This window comes from Condylura cristata, unplaced genomic scaffold (assembly GCF_000260355.1).
Source record: "Condylura cristata isolate star-nosed mole 26May11 unplaced genomic scaffold, ConCri1.0 scaffold00019, whole genome shotgun sequence".
NCBI classification, from domain to species: Eukaryota; Metazoa; Chordata; class Mammalia; order Eulipotyphla; family Talpidae; genus Condylura; species Condylura cristata.
The window spans coordinates 5,979,783-5,996,777 of NW_004567120.1; the positions used below are offsets into that span (position 1 = coordinate 5,979,783).

At 33.6% G+C, this 16,995-nt stretch overlaps 1 protein-coding gene across 1 annotated transcript in view; it reads right to left on the minus strand.

Moving 5' to 3' along the window:
- Positions 1-277: 277 nt before the first annotated feature.
- The window catches only part of CHM (choroideremia (Rab escort protein 1)), a 177,044-nt gene continuing 160,326 nt past the window's right edge, over positions 278-16,995 (minus strand). The window contains exons 13-15 of the mRNA XM_004685626.2: positions 12,919-13,017; positions 7,831-7,991; positions 278-2,055 (exon numbers count right to left, since the gene is read on the minus strand). Of these exons, the coding sequence (XP_004685683.1) occupies positions 1,864-2,055; positions 7,831-7,991; positions 12,919-13,017 (452 nt within the window). The 3' untranslated portion in view covers positions 278-1,863. The remainder of the gene's footprint in view (positions 2,056-7,830; positions 7,992-12,918; positions 13,018-16,995) is intronic.

A 16,995-nucleotide genomic window follows, 5' to 3' on the forward strand; every position in this document is an offset into this window, starting at 1 on the left:
TTAGAGTTGTGTTTGAGGAAACACAATTTAACTTAAGAAAGATATGAACACATTTAACAAAGTAGATTATAATATGATATATTGTCCCTGATTTGTATAATATTTAAAAAGGTGAAGAGAGGGAGAGGTGACTATAGAGATAGGATAGGAACTATACAAAAGGTGGAAGGGTTAGGAGTAGCTTGAAGCCTAGAAATGTTTTTTTTTTTTTTTTGTCAGCAATATCAGTAGCGGTTTGGAAAGATGAAGCAAGCACAGCATTCCTTCATTCTTTCCATTTCCCCATGAGTGTGTGAGGTGACAGATCTAGCTAGCTTCCCTTCAGATCTTTTTTGAAACATGTAGGTCAGATTTCACATGCAACTGAAATGTGTAAGAACTATGTGCTTTCTACTGTAGTCATGGATCTATGATTAGAAATATAGGCCATATGCATGATAATAAACTTAATATATTTATCTCTTGAAATAAATTTATATTATCATTGAAAAGAAGATAAACCAAGAGAGCCCAGTATTTGAAAAAAAATTAATATAGGCACTATCATTGTATTAGATTTGCTGCCTATGTAAAGACCTAACATTTTAATGTTAACTCCATATTAGGGCTTACTGAATGTCATCAGTCCTTGGCGGTTTGAAGTGTACCTTTCTGAAAAAGACTATGAAGATTCATTGTTTTCCCAGTAAACATTTCAAAACTATAATGCCACAATTCTATGTTCACTATCTATAAAACACTAATTTAGGAAACAGGTTTTCATTTAAAAAGCATAATGTGATAAAAAACAATATGATGTATTTAGTTGGGGGAGTTATAGAACATTATTTGTTGTTTGAGATTTCTGGTATTCATTCCCAAATCAACGGCAAAATTCTGAAACTTTCCTGAGAAAAAAACATTCTGAGAATGACACTGCATCTATCTTCAAAACCAGTCTCATACCTATTTCCATCTTACATATGGAAACACTGAGGCCCAGAAGCTAAACAATTGGTCTAGTATCAGCAACATAGCAAGGACTCAATAAAGTCTACACACTGTTAGGCCAGTGCTTAGATTATGTGACTAGACAGAAATGCCAGCTACAGATGAGTCTATGCAAGTTTTTCCACTCTTCATTACTGAGTTTTCATTATTGAGTTTTCCTAGTATGTAAATAATTCACATACAAATATATTGCTAACATTACAAAAACTGAATGGACTCATGATTTGTTTATAGAACTGTCTATATAATTTAATGGCATTATTTTCAATAATTCTCAAGATAGAAAACAAAATAAACCTCTATTCCAAACATAGGTTCTGCCTGAATAACAATACTTAAGTTTTTCTCAACAATTACATCTAGGTTTTCTTTTTACCATGTGTCATTATGCTGCTACCAACAAAGAAATATAATTCAAACGATCAAAGGAATTACGTGAATCAAGTCTGAAGATGTGGCTTTCAAAGACCTAAAGTAGCAAGCAAAAGTCCTAACACCACAGAATATTAACAATATATATTTCATATCAATGCTAGATATTAAAGTGATTTTATACACATGAATTCATATGAAAATGATTTCACTTTCATATCTAGATATATTACTGGGAATCAATTCACCTGTAATTTTTATCTGCTAATTCCACAAATTTGGTATCTTAAAGCACACAATATATTTTACAAGTGTTTTGTGTTCTCAGAATGTCCTCTAAAATTAAAATCCCCTTTTGGATTTCTATGATTTTTCTATCAGTAATTTCATATGTCAACTGGCTATTGCTTTCTAACATTTTTCAAAAAGTTCTTCCAATAAGAAGACTATGAAAACTAGGAGGAATTTCCAAAGTAGGGTATCCAATTTGGTGTATATCCATTATTCTGAAGGCTCTTCTGGGTTTTCTAGACACGAGTTTTCCTTGGGAGGCTCTGAGTTAGCCTCTGATATGGCACTAAATTCTGAAGCTTCTGGTTGTAAACTGTCTCCATCAAGGATAATGTCTTCAGGATTTGGTGGGGGTGGACAGAAGTCTTCATTGGGACAGATTTGCTGGAAAAGCATTTCAGCCTGGTCAGGAAAGAAAGGATACAACAGTTTTTGAACATCACCTTAAAAATATATATATGGTGTTTTTGGCACTAAACAGTGAAGCACCTGTCTTAAAATGTTTTGTTATAAAACTTTATTCAGCATATATGACCTTCTAAAAATCTGCTTTCAGAATTCGAAGACTTCTCTACCTCTAATGCAATACATGTATCAGATTTACCCTTCAAGTATTTCAGTATGTGATCAGATTCTTTATCAAGAGTTTAGATAGTTGATAATTTAAGAATAGTTATTCTACATGTCAACAGAAAAGTGATTTCCCTTAATATTGTTTATATCAGTTGGCCATAGAGTCTATTTGTGATACATAGTTTAATTTGGCATATGACAATATTAACAAATCATTGTTCAAATCAATGTCTTCATAGTTTCCTTATCTGTTTGCTTTTCTGTATAACTTTCTTCCTCTGGGCTTTAAGGAGTCTAACACAGCATTTAAGATCATATACTCGAATAGACAGCCATGCCACTTGGCAATGATGTGATATGGGGATGCTTACTCAACTTCTGAGCCTTTCTTTCCTGGTCTATAAAATGACACAGAGCTTCCATAGATATATGGGAGCTGTTACTACTCATAAAATAACTTAAAATGTTAAGTCTTAAGCTAAGCTAAGGCTGTCATGATAAGAAAATAACAAGTAAATGGCAAGTAGCATTGCTACTCTTTTCTAAGCATATTCCTACTTTTTATCTGGACAAAGATATTTTTTAACTAAATGAGTTAATAGTTAGTTAAGGGTCCCTGCCATACCAGGGAGTTCACACTCTATCCTTTTGGTCAAAGAAAGTCATTAAAGGGCTTAAGACATCATGTTTACTTTAAAGTCAATCATATCTTTCTGTACTGCTTCAAGCCTTCCTAATGTACACACAAAGCGACCCACTAGGTCAGAAGTTGACAACTATGATACATACCTAAAATTAGCCTGTTACCAATTTTTGTAAATAAAGTTTTATTGGAACATAGTCCTATCATTTCTTTAACTGTTTTCTATGGCTGTTTCTACACTGTGATGGCAGAATTGTATTGTAATAGAGACCATGTGGGCTGCAAACCATAAAAATATTTACCTTCTCATCATCTACTGCATTAGTCACCTTCAGTATTCTTTGCAAGTAGGTGGAGAAGTAGTAAACATATTTTGAGCTCTGATATGGAATTGAATGGAAGGACTGGGCAAGAAAAATAGTTTCCCTCTTAAATCTGATTCAAAGGTATACTTTTGGACATGCTGTTTATTATGATATTTTGATATTAAATATTTGAGATGCCTGCTTTGCTATTTACTCTAGTAACTCAACATTTGTCTCATCTAGAGTCATGTAGCCTCGAGAAGCAGGACTGAGATCAGACTGATCCTCTACTTCATACTTCAATTCCTTTAGTGACCATTTTATCCTGTAGCTCTACCTTTTCTGTTTTAAGCAGTCTCCCTCAATTTTACTCAGTGTTTACAATCAAGCACTGAATCCTGTCAATTTTAACTCCTAGTTCTTGACATCATCCGCTCCTTCCCTACTGATACAGACCAGGCATCTTTCTTCTACATGACTGCAACAATTCAGAACTAAACTGGTCACCTTGCCTCTAAGGTTCCTCCACGTAATGCATTTCCACACTACCCTCTGAGAGATAAATGGAATAGATGCTGCAACAGCATTTGATAAGATTCAAAATCCATTTATGATGAAAAGCCCCAAAAAGCAGAGAATAAATGGAACATATGTTAACATAAGTCATATATGCAAAACCCACAGTAGCAACATTCTGATTTGTGAATAACTGAAAGTCTTTCCACTAAGGTTCTGTACAAGACAAAGAGGTACACTCTCTCACAATTACTCAACATAGTATAGAAAATCCTCACTACAGGAATTAGGTTAAAACATGATACAGAAGGAATTCAAAATTGAGAAAGGAAAAATAAATCTATCATTCAATGCAGATGGTATGAAAATATATACTAAGAACCCTAAAAACTCCATGGAAAACTAATTAAAACAATAAACCAGTTCAACAAAGTAGCAGTTTGCAAAAGCAATATACAAAAATCAGTTGTTTTCATTATATGCAAACTATGAGGTAGAAAGGGAAGTAATTAAGAAAACCATTTACAATCACATTAAAAGAAAATTAAAATACCTTGGAGTAAACCTAACAAAGGTGGTAAAGGACCTATCCAAGGAAAACTATAAGATATTGTTATAGGAAACAGAAGACAGTATTAAGAATTGGAAACTTAGTTGCTGCTCATGGGTTAGAGGAATCAACAATGTCAAAGTGTCCATCTTATCCACAATAATTTACAAATTCAATGTACACCCGATTAACAAATCATTAAAAATCACAATGGCGGGCCCTCCCTGGTGGCACAGTGGGTTAAAGCACAGCACTAAGAAGCTAAAGCCACTTCCGCATGAGTTCGATTCCCGCCTACCCCGGAGGTGACTACATGGCGAGGCAGACCTCTCCTGACCTGCCCGCTGCTCCTCTCAGCAGTGTACTTTGTCGATCTGCTTGTTCTGCTCCCCTCTCTGTCTCTGGTGAATCCTCTCACCATCCACATCTCTCTGGCCTGTACCCCAGTTCCATATGAATAAATAAATAAATCTTTAAAAAAAATTACAATGGCATTCTTTCAAAGAAATAGAACAAACATGTCATTTGTGACTCACAAATGACAAATGAAATTATTACAAAAGACCCTCAATAACTAAAGCAAAACTGACAAATAAAGGGGAAATATGTGTGGATTACACTTCCAGATCTCAAAGTACACTATAAAGCAATAATAATTGAAACAGCATGGCACTACAACAAGAAGAAATACACAGACCAATGGCATAGAATTAAAGACCCAGAAATAAATACCTCTATATATGCACAGCTAATCTACAGCACAGGTATGAAGATTACAAAATGGAAAAAGGAATGCCTCTTCAATAAATGGATGAAGAAAATTAGAATGCTACATGCAAAACAAACTAGACCACAATCTGACAAATACAGTAAAATTACTACACAATGGATAAAAAAACTCGGATGTAAGACCTGAACTCATAAAAATGCACAGAAGTAAGCAGGCAAAACACTCCAAGACATAAACCTGAGAGATATCTTTACAGATTCACTCCAGCAACAAGGAAAATAAAATACGGACAAGTGGGACTACATCAAACTACTGTTTATGAAAACAAACAGAAAAAGCTTCTACAAAGTGAAAGATACTATAAATGAAACAAAAGACATCTTATTGGAGAAAATATTTGCACATCTCACAAGGGGCTGATACCCAAGATCTACAAATAACTCATACAACTCAACAACAACAAAAACATCTCACAAGGGGCTGATACCCAAGATCTACAAATAACTCATACAACTCAAGAACAACAACAAAAACAATCAAGAATGGGCAGAAGAGTTAAACAGGCACTTCTTCAAAGAAGACACACCGATGAGCAATAAACACATTTTTAAAAAGCTTTTCATCACTTATCAGAGAAATGCAAATCAAAACTACTATGAGATAACGCCTTCACACCAGTGAGAATGGCCAATATTAAACAGACCAGAGGCAACAAGTGTTAGGAAAGAGCTGGAAAGAAAAGGAACCGTTCCTCTTATCATGATTGGTGGGAATATTCACTGGTCCAATGGAAAGCAGTATGGCGGTTTCTCAAAAGACTAAAGATAGATTTGTCATACGACCCAGTAATTTCAATCTTAGGTATCTACCCTAATAACACAAAGACACTAATTTGAAAGGAAACCTGCACCCCTGTATTTGTAGCAGCACTATTGACAAGGTACTGAAACAACCTAAATGCCCAAAATATAAAAATTCATAACGATGTATATATACATAATGGAATACTACTCAGCTATTTAAAAAGATAAACTCATTCCATTTGCAGCAACATGGATAGAATTGGAATGGCTTACACTAAGTTAGATAAGCCAACAGGAGAAAGATAAATACTGGATGGTATCACTTATATATGGAATACAGAGCAACCAAAGGGTCAGAGAAAGGCGAACTTTAAGACCAACGCCTGAAAACTAACCATAAATCTTTGGCTTTTAGAGGGGGAAAGAGAAGGAGAGGGGTAAAAACAGGCATTTTTGGGAAGAGAACATAACAGACTATGGTGGAAGACTATGGGTACTTCACTGGTGGGAGTGCTATGGTGATCACACCTGAGGAGGGAAGTACTATTCTTTCAAAACACTACCATAATGGTACTTTTACAGCAATAAATAAGTTTAAACATCTTCCAGTATAAAAAAAAAAGACAACAATACAATCGTTCTTTAAATCTTCTAACTTGTACTTTAGACCACATTAGCATCTCTATAATAAGTCCTCATTTCAAAGTTCCCATTTTGGTTAAAAAAATTAAATACCTATAATTCACATACCATGCTATAAACCAATGTTAACCTGAATAAACAGAATTAAGCACAAAAAAACCCCATGTTCAGAAAAATTAAAATTCATTTTGGAATAAAAATGCTTTAAGTTACCTGGCTCAAAAACTGTTGACAATTTCTGCCTGAAAAAAATTGGAAGATCAAAGCAAAAGTGACTTGGTAATTTTAAGTTATAAATGCAGACCTTGAACCATCTTATTAGGTCCCTATTAAAGTAATAGAAAGAATGATGGACGAGAGATGTGCTTTGCTACTTTTGTTTGTTATCACTAGCTGAACATGATTATCAGGATCATCATTAGAATTTGAAGATGAGAATCAAAGATGACAAAAACTGTAAATGTATGGGTCATGGCCTTGCTGCTATGACTAAAAACTTAAGGCTTAAGAAGACCATTTTCTGTTATAAGAGCCCTGACACTAGTTGAAATGAAATTTCCATCTGTGGTCTTAAAACAATGTGAAATTATCCATTTATTGATTCAGAGGAGATGTGCCAAATAAATCTATGCTAAGTTTAGACTTGGGTATCAAAGAATGGTATCACCTGTTTTTCTTTTCCTGACAAGTGTGGGAAATTTTATTTGCATATTTGCATGAGTCGTCAGCTTAATGGAATCACAGTTTACTTTTGGCACTTACGTCAAGTCTGCTTTGTATCTCCTCTAGATCTGCTCAGGAGTACTGCCACAAAATTCTACCTCAATTTAACATACGTTTCCCTCAACAGCTATAATAGCGCTTGGGAAACAAACTTATGTCAAAACATTAAAGGAATCATGTTAATTATGGACAATAAAAGTTACATATTCTTTTGCAAGTTAAGAAAGTGCCTTAAAAGTAATTTAAAAATTATAGTCTGTGTGCCTTTCAAGTGACACTCTTTGAAATGACTCAGGCAAACAGAAAAAAAAATGTTTCTGTGTTTCAAAATAATATACTTACAGGGTCAGTAGTTTAAAACAGAATCTCTGTTTCTTTAGAACACAGGCATCATAATTCATTTTCCTGAATATATCTAACACATTCCAATCTTATTCCCACAATGGGAGTCATAAATGATATCATTATTCATCATACTTAAGTATGTGAAAATACTTGATAGCATATTTAACGTGCATTTAAAGTAGTTCTGTAGTTCATTAGAAAGATGGTTAGGGGCAAATTGTGAGAAGGTATTAAACTAGATAAATATTTTTTTTCTTGTCTCTTTTCCCACCTCCATCAGGTAAAGTTAATTCACTTTTTCCTACCACACTAACTTAACAGAAAGACAAGAAACAAAAGAGCCTTACCTGTTTGACTGCATTGTCATTTCCTAAACCACAGTCTGGACCAGAGCAGACATAAACATTGGGTGGTAAATCATTGTAAGAGCTCCTGCTGACAGCTGAAGAATCTCTCATATTGAAGTAAAGAGCCCACAGAAGTCTTGGCTTTTCACCTTCTTCGTTTTCTAAATGTAGACATAAATTTTACTTACATCTAAAGCATAATCTGCCTGTCAATTACAATAATGTGTAACTGATTACTAACAAAGATTGTATAAATTGTAATAATCAGAGCTTTATATTAATTCATAAATCTGCATCCACATACTTAACATGTTTATATGGCAAGCAATAAACTCGGCTTAACTCCAATCTTGTTCCCTTGTATTTCTTTTATTTCTGCTCACCAATATGAAGGGGTTTATGATAATATTCATCTAAAACTATGTTTATGAAGTGAAAAGGTAATATAAGTTGATTTTCTTATGTTTTACAAGGACAAACTAAATTAGTAAATTATATTGTAAACCAGCAGTGTAAATAGGATTATGAGATATTCAGAATAGGCAAATCCATAGACACAAGTAGACTAATGGTTACCTGGGGCTGGAGAATTGGGGGTAAGTGGGAGTGACTGCTAGTGGGTATGGGGCTTCTTTTTGGGGTAATTGAAATTTTCTAAAATTGACTGTGGTGATATTTGAGCAGTTTTGTAGCTATTTAAAAGCCACACAAATTTATACGTTAAGTGGGTGAATTGCATGGAAATGATTTATACCACAAAGGATCAAAACTTCAGTATCTAAACTCACTGATGCTTTCATCTACTGGGTTACAAAATTAATGGCAATCAATACAACAACAAAAATAGAGTTGTAAAAATTAAAGCCATTTTGAGCACAATTCTCTCATTTAACAGTGAGCATTTACTATGTGTATAGGAGCTAGGGATGAAGAGATGAAATATATAGTCCCTACTCTTTTGCATTTTTATGTTCCCAAATACAAGGCTTAGCACATACCAGAGCTTGATGAATAACTTTTTAATTGGTTTAAATCTTAAATTTCAGGTATAATCAGAGTATGATATACTTATCAAAAGGTCCAACTTTATTAACTTCAATACCTAAAGCCTTTTCTTTGCCAGCTTGACAATTATTCCTCTGCTTCACTTCCTTAAGAAATCATAATTAAAGTTTATTTGGCTGAAAACAAAAAATAATGCTGTTAATATACCTATTTAGTACAGAGTTTTCTTTGAATCTAAACAAAAACTCAAATTTTGTACAATGTTTATAATAATCAAAATGAAGGACAATCACGTGGCACTTGTGAACCATAAAGAATGCTAAAGAAATAATTACCCAATTAGCTTTTACTGCTTAATTGGTAATCAATGTAGACAAATTCTCAATCTACACAAAAATAACTGCAATATTTAAGTGACACAGTACCTCATTCTACAATTCAGATTAACATGTTCCTATATTTATTTTAAAATGTCTCCACTACAAGATGTCAGATGTATTAATTTTTGTAGCTCATCCTAATAACCCATAATTATTAGTGTGCTAGGACTGAAGAAACTTGAAAAGAAAGAAGTGATCCCTTACAATGCCCCCTTTAAAACGCAATGATTTATGCATCTAAGATACCATTAATTTCATAAGTACAAAATAGGTAGCAAAACCCATTTATTGACAAAATAATGGAACAGAAGGAACTAATTTCATAAATCAAATCCTATGGTTGAGTTTAGTTTCACTACATTTTGTAAAATTAAGCAGTCTGACTTAAAACACAAAATTCCAGGAGCACTGCAAAAAAAGTGGGCTAAGGGTGGAAGTCTTAATATTGCCTAGTTCATTTCTAAACTTACCTTGTATTTCATGAAAGATCCAACTCAAAGGAGGGCTTTCACTTAATACAAGTTGGGAAAAATGAATAATCCAGTAGATTATAGGAAATAAATTTTGTAGCGGTTGAGGCTTTGAAAGGAAACTATGAAGAAGATGAAAAGTTGATATAGGCTAAAGATAAATGCTTGGATACAAGGGAGTTATCAGGCTCTGACCTTAAAGCCCTCAAAGAGGAATAATTGCTTCATTTTCTTTGAGGTCAGTTGAAGGCAGAGAGATAGCTAAAGAAATAACATGCGGTTGTGAAGTGCACAACTGTCAAAAAATACTAACACTGACAAGGTTTGGCTAGCAATATGTCACCTGGCCAGAGTAGAATTGGTGTTGTGTAACAGTGTATTTCATTCAATTAGATGGCATGAAGGATTAAACAAGTAGCAGATAATTTAGAATAAAATCTTGAGCAAATTAAAATAGGGTAAACACAGAATTAGGTAGGCAGAAGAAAATCAACAATGGCATACCAAATAAAAGAAAGATATACCTATGATTGCATCCCAAGTTTAGGGTGAGAATCAAGTATTTTAATAACACTTGACAAGACGCATGATACCGAGAGAGGAGACCATGCAGCCCTGATTGAGTCTGGATACAACAAATACAAAAACAATTAAGATAAGGCATTTTACTTCTCAGTTCAACAATTACTTAAGCCCTTCCCAGTCACCAACTTAAAAATAGCATATAGAGAGGGAATTTGTTTTAGGGTGTGCTGCTTTTGAGATAATAATCTATATGCTGTGCAGAATGGAAGGAAAAAGGAAATGGTATAGTGATAATAAAAAATTGTACATATTTTAAGATATAGTACTAATTCTTCCAATTTGTAGTGAAAATCTCAATTTCCTGAGTAAAATAAGAAAAACCACTTAGTATAGTTCTACCAGTGAGACAAGAGCATGCTACTCACTTAGTGTTTTAAAGGTTATTTTGGAGTCTGGAAGAATTAATGCACATAAGGTGGCAGCAATAACCTCATTTTCTCACATGCATAATCAGGCTTATTAAGCATAAAACACCTGAAATTTGTTTGGAGTAGGAAGAATAGAAGGGTTTAGACACCTCTGATACTCTTAAAGGAGGTCAGGAGGTAGGATTCTTGGAAGTATTAATACAACTATCGCTGGAGACAAAGCATTTGTAAAGAGCTCCAGGTAATGCCTTAAACATGAAAAAGTAAGAAAAAGGGAACACGTTCATAACCCTACAAGAATTTCTCTGATACCTTTGCAAAAAAAATACTGCATTTGAGAAGACATTACCTTATATACCAAACTTTCTTGCAAGGTTACTTTCACAAAAGGCTTATAAATTATAACACCCCACAGAACACAGAATCACCCCGTCACGCAAAAAATCAGCCCAAATAATGTTTTTCTTTTGGTACATGTTTTAGGACAAAATATCTACAATGCTATAAAGCATATATTTCTTATTGTTGCCAAAAAACTAAAACACAATAAAAGCCCTCAACATGTAAAAATAGGGGCTTTTGCTCAGATAAGTATATGTTTTAACATATTAAAAGTTCATATCGCTCATAAAGTTCCTACTTCAGTTAGGCAGGAAAATGAATTGAGTTCTCTTCTCCAGGTGACTTTGCCTCTTTGACCTGCCATGGCCCAGTGCTCACTTTATCTGGTGATTCATTTTCAATAACTCCAACAGTATTTGTTCTGACATTTTAATTAAAATATGACCACTACCTCATCCTGATGATAAAAAGGCCTATGTGTCATTGAAAACTAGCTTTTCAGTGCCTCAGTGCACCTGAGGACCCCTCTGAGCACATAGTTCTTACTAAAGAATTTCAGTCAGGTTTAAACAATACATCATTTCAAAATGGGATCACTTTAACCATTAAGATTAATGTTTAAAAATCTAAAATGGCTAGAGGATGCTAAGTAATGAATGTGTAATTTCCACGAGCTTGATTTTTTAAAAAGGATATTAAACTCATTTTAAAAAGTGAAGAGTAATGAAATAAGATTCAAAATTAGTGTATTATCTGGGATTAGCACAAATAACAACAAATGCATAAAAAAACTTGAAATTCAGAAGTAATTCAGAGTTTTAAATAAGCAAGGCATTGCATTTAAAGACGAGGATAAAATCATGATATTGCCTTATGTCTAGAGATATTATCATGTCCCAAATTTTCCAATCAGTTTTATTAATAATCCAAATATTTATGAGACTCCAATGAAGAAAACAAATATGAAACAAATTTCAAAATAAAGTGAAGTCAAGTTTCAAATTATAGGATTTTATTCAGATAGCTAAGATTAGCTCTTGTGAAAAAACTGATTTGTTTTTTTTTTTAATTAGGAACAAATATTCAAATAAATGCCCCTCTATGTACCATCTCTGCTTAAGAAAATGAACAAGACACATCAGAGATAAACTGAAAGGAAAACAATAGGAGGGAGTAATAAAATGGTCACCTTAGCAAATGTACCAAAGAAAATGTATATGCATCAATGAGGAAATAAACCACAATTGAAATGGACATGCCAATCCTATAAATAAAATCATCCTTATTTCATAAAAATGAAGATAATATCAGACTAATGTTTGATCACTTATACACAAAATACACTATAATTTGCTCCATTCACTTAACAGTTTCTCCCCTACATAGTGGGGAGAAAATGCATGGTGAAAAAGCACTTTTTGTATCGAATCAATAGTGGCAAATTTATCTGGAGAAATATCACATTACTAAGCATGCATTGAAAGACAATCATTAGCTATGAAGAATTCCCACATTTGCCAAAATTTGAACCTCTCAATTGAATTTAAGTTTTTTTCTTAAATGAAGATAACTTTTTCTTATAAAGGAATTATAATGCTCTTTGTATGATATCTGAATAATAAAGAATATTAAAAGAAAAAGATCTATAATCCTACCAAACTTGAGATATTTCTTGGCAGTCTTTTTCTATATGTATATGTGTACTTTTGCACTTACATGTATGGGTTACATATATTTTCCCTTTACCATTATTGAGTTAATTATTTCTCCTCTTTAGGAAGAGAATGTGTTCAATCATTGTAGTAATATATGTAAGCACTCTTGCTAAATATATCACATTTCAGTTCAAGTTGCAGAAATCTTCATCAGATATCTAAGAGGAGCAAAAAGGTGGTTATATTACCTTTCCATCATGAGTCACTGATTTATTGTTCTTACCTATCGTCATTTCAGTATATGGAACAAACAATTTCTGCACAACTGGTTCTAAATCTTCTCTTGCTGTTTTAGAAGACGTACGAGTCAAATGAACCAAATCTGTTTAAGAAAAACAGTATTTTGAGTTTCTGCTTTTCACAAATTCACTGCGTATGCACATTCAAGGTGATATGCTGGTGCCAGGGGGAACAGAGAGCTCAGCAAGTCGTAGCTCCTACTTTCATTGAGTTTGTAATCTAGTGATAGGAGACATGAAGAATTATGCAATATGTTATGTGTTAACTAAACGGTTAACATATGTGCTAATAACTAAGATTACAGAAGAAGCAGTTTGATTTCACCTTGTAAAACTAACAGCAAAAAAGCTTTACATTTATTCATTGAAAGAGCTTTCTTTATCTTTATGACATTCCCAGAGTGAGTAAAGGTTTTGTTAAACAAAATACTTATGTCTAAAATACTGAAAGTAGGGTATACATACAGACCTAGGAATACACTTCATAGCTTACAGCAGAGGAATCCATTCATACAAATAGTACTGTTAACAACAATCACCTAGGCCTTATAAAATCTTTTGGGGGTACACTGTTAGCATTTAGATTTCTTACAGGCTGATATACACTGGTAAAGGAGGGAGAAAAAGTTCTATGTACTAAAAGAAAGGACTTCTCTAAATGGGAGAAATTCTTATGGTATTGGAAAAGGCTTGGGGTGGGATTGAATAATGACATAATAATGTCCTAACGGTGAAAAATTCCTTCCTCTAAAACACCAGCAAATGGTCTACCAACCTCTATTCCAAAAGTTTAACTCAGACTATTAGACCATTTTTCCATTTCTAACCCAAGCAGATAATTCAAATTTTATCATGAAAGTCAATATATGAAAAGGTTTCTCATTACTCAAATTCATTGCACATAGGATCAAGGTGACATCAGAAGTTTCTTGCTTTGCTTCTGCAAGAATAATCTAAAAGTAAACCAGACTGGGGTACATCTAGAGGACTCCATGACTTGGGCCTGGAGGATATTTTAGACATCAGAGGCAAGCATACACTGCACCAGAAGGGAAGCTGAATAGATTCATGATTCATTCGAGAAAAATGTCTGAAGGCTGCAATCTGTAATGAGGAGGCTGATACATAAACCACTGCACTGCTACTTGGCAAATGCACAGCCATTATGAGGAGAGTTGAACTGTGTGGACCCCACAGGCTACACTGAACTCATGAAGCCTGCACTGAGAGTGTACAGCCTGAAGAGTCTGGACCCTTAAACAGGAGGGATATTGATGGTACCCACAACTATGAGCCAGCCTCTCATCCCTGCAGCACATTTTAAAATATGACTGGACCCCTCCAGCACCAACCCTACTCCCTGAGTCAGCAGCAGCAAGATAAGCTCTCCTGGTATAAGCAAATAAAACTACACATCCAACTGTTAGATAAGTACAAATAATGAAAATTTTTAAGTAATTGTGACAGACATGTTTAACAAATTCAGGAAACCTAAGGCAGCAAAATGGACAGACAGAACTCAAGAAATAATGACATCACAAGGAAGGAATAGCTCTTTCCAGAATAGTACCACAAAGACATGGAGAATTTACTTTCCTATTACAGTGTTCAAAACCACCATGATGATAAACAAAAAGTAAAGAAATAGAAGAAAATGCAGAAAAGCAAGTTAAATTCATACAGGTGAATATTGAAAAGCTAATCAAAGATTGAACTACATTCAAAAAAACATCATGAGATGTTTATAAAATTGATAAACAGAAAATAGAAATTGAAGATGTAAATGAGAAAACAAAGGAGTTGCAGGATTTTAAAATAATTTCATTAAGACTGATATTGTATACAATATCTTTTCTTACCACCATGGTATCAAAATAGGTAATCAACCACAAGAAACAGGAAAAAACTCTTAATAGGTGGAGACACAACACTATACTAATGAATGACTACTTGGTTAATGAGGAAATCAAATAAAAAAATAAAGAAAAAAAATTCAGAGACAAAAAAAGTGAAGACAAGAGATTTCAGATCCTGTGGGACAACAAAAACAATGATAAGAGGGAAGTATATGGCAATACGAGTCTACATCAAGAAAAGGGACAAGCTCAAATAATCTAACCCTACACCTTATGGAACTGGAAAAGAACATACAAAAACCAAAAACCAGCAGAGGGAAGGAAAGAATAAAAATTAGAGCAGAAATGACACACAAATCAAAGAGAATCAAATAGATCAGTGAAACCAAGAACAGGTTGGCTGAAAGATAAATAAAATGAATAAAACCTCCAGCTGTGCTCATAAAAATGGGATAACAAACACTAATAAATACAATCATAAATGAAAAGCTACAATATATTTCTCAGAAATAGAGAGGACCATAAGGGACTGCTATGAACATCTATATGACAGTAAGTTAAATAACATAAAAATGGTCAAATTCTTAGAAGTATACAACATCTGAAATGAAATCAGGAAGAAGTTAGAAAGCCTCAACAAACCAATTACAAGCAGTGGTCAAGTTTCTACCCAACCCCTGCCCATGACCTAAAAAAGAAAAACTCAATAAAGTCCAGGACCAAAGCATTTCACTCATGAGTTCTACCAAATTTTCAAGGATAAATTAATACCTATCCTTCCTCAACTCTTTCAAAATATTGATAAGAGGGAATGTATCCAAATACATTTTATGAAATTAACCTTACTCTGATATCAAAATCAGACAGGGACATCAGAAAAAAAAATTATAATCATTATCACTGGCTAACATATATAAATAACCTCAACAACATCTTAGCACCCTGACTTCAACAAAACTTTAATACGATTATCCATCAAGTGGGATTTATAATTTATTACAGGGACACAAGGAAGATTGAATACAAATCCCAGATTAATGTAACTTACCATGTGAAAGATAAAATTCATGAGTTTATATTAATAAGATACTGAGAAAACATGTTAAGATTCAACATGCATTTACAATAAAAATCCTCAAAAATATATATAGAGAAAACATAACACATCTGAAAAGCTAATAAAGGCCTAAAATGACAAATTCACTGATAATGACATACTCAATTGAGTAAAACTGAAGGTTTTCCTTTAAGATCTGGTACAAAACAAGAACATACACTTCACCACTACTATTCAACATACCACTGGAAGGCCTAGTGAGAGCACCTAGGCAAAAGAAAGACACAAAAGTATCCAAATTGGAAAAGAAGTAAAACTATGACTATTTGCAGATGACATATAGAAAACCTAAATACTACACTAAAAACAACAATTCAGTATAGTAGTGACAGTTTACAATATCAACTCATAAAAATCAGTAGCATTTCTATGCACAATGAACTAGAGAAAGAAATCAAGAAAACAATATCCATTATGACTGCATTAAAAATAATTGACTACCTATGAGTAAATTTAACAACAAAGGAGGTGAAGAGCATATACAATGAAAACTATAAAACATTATTAAATAGAGGAAGAATCAAGGAAATGTAAAGCTATGTCCTATTATTGGACTGGAAGAACAAATATTGTTAAAATGTCCAGAGCAATGAAATACCACCTCACACCAGTGAAATGGCACATATTAAAAAAACAAGCAACAATAAATGTTGGCGAGGATGTGGAGAAAAAGTACTCTTCCTACACTGCTGGTGGGAATGCAAACTGGTCCAACCACTATGGAAAACTGTATGGAGGTTTCTCAAACTGCTAAACATGGAGCTTCCATATGACCCAGCAATTTTACTCCTAGGAATCTACCCAAAGAATGCAAAACCATTCATTCAAGAGGATACCTATACTGCTATGTTTATAGTAGCACTATTTATAATAGGTAAGATATGGAAACAACCCAAACCCGCAAAAAGAGATGATTGGCTTAAGAAGATGTGGTATATATACACAATGGAATGCCATTCAGCAATCAAAAAAGGCAAACTCATGCCATTTGTAGCATCCAAATGGAGCTGGAAGGGATTATTCTCAGTGAAATAAGTCAGTAAGAGAAAGAAAAATATCAGATGGTTTCAGTTATAAGAAGAATATAG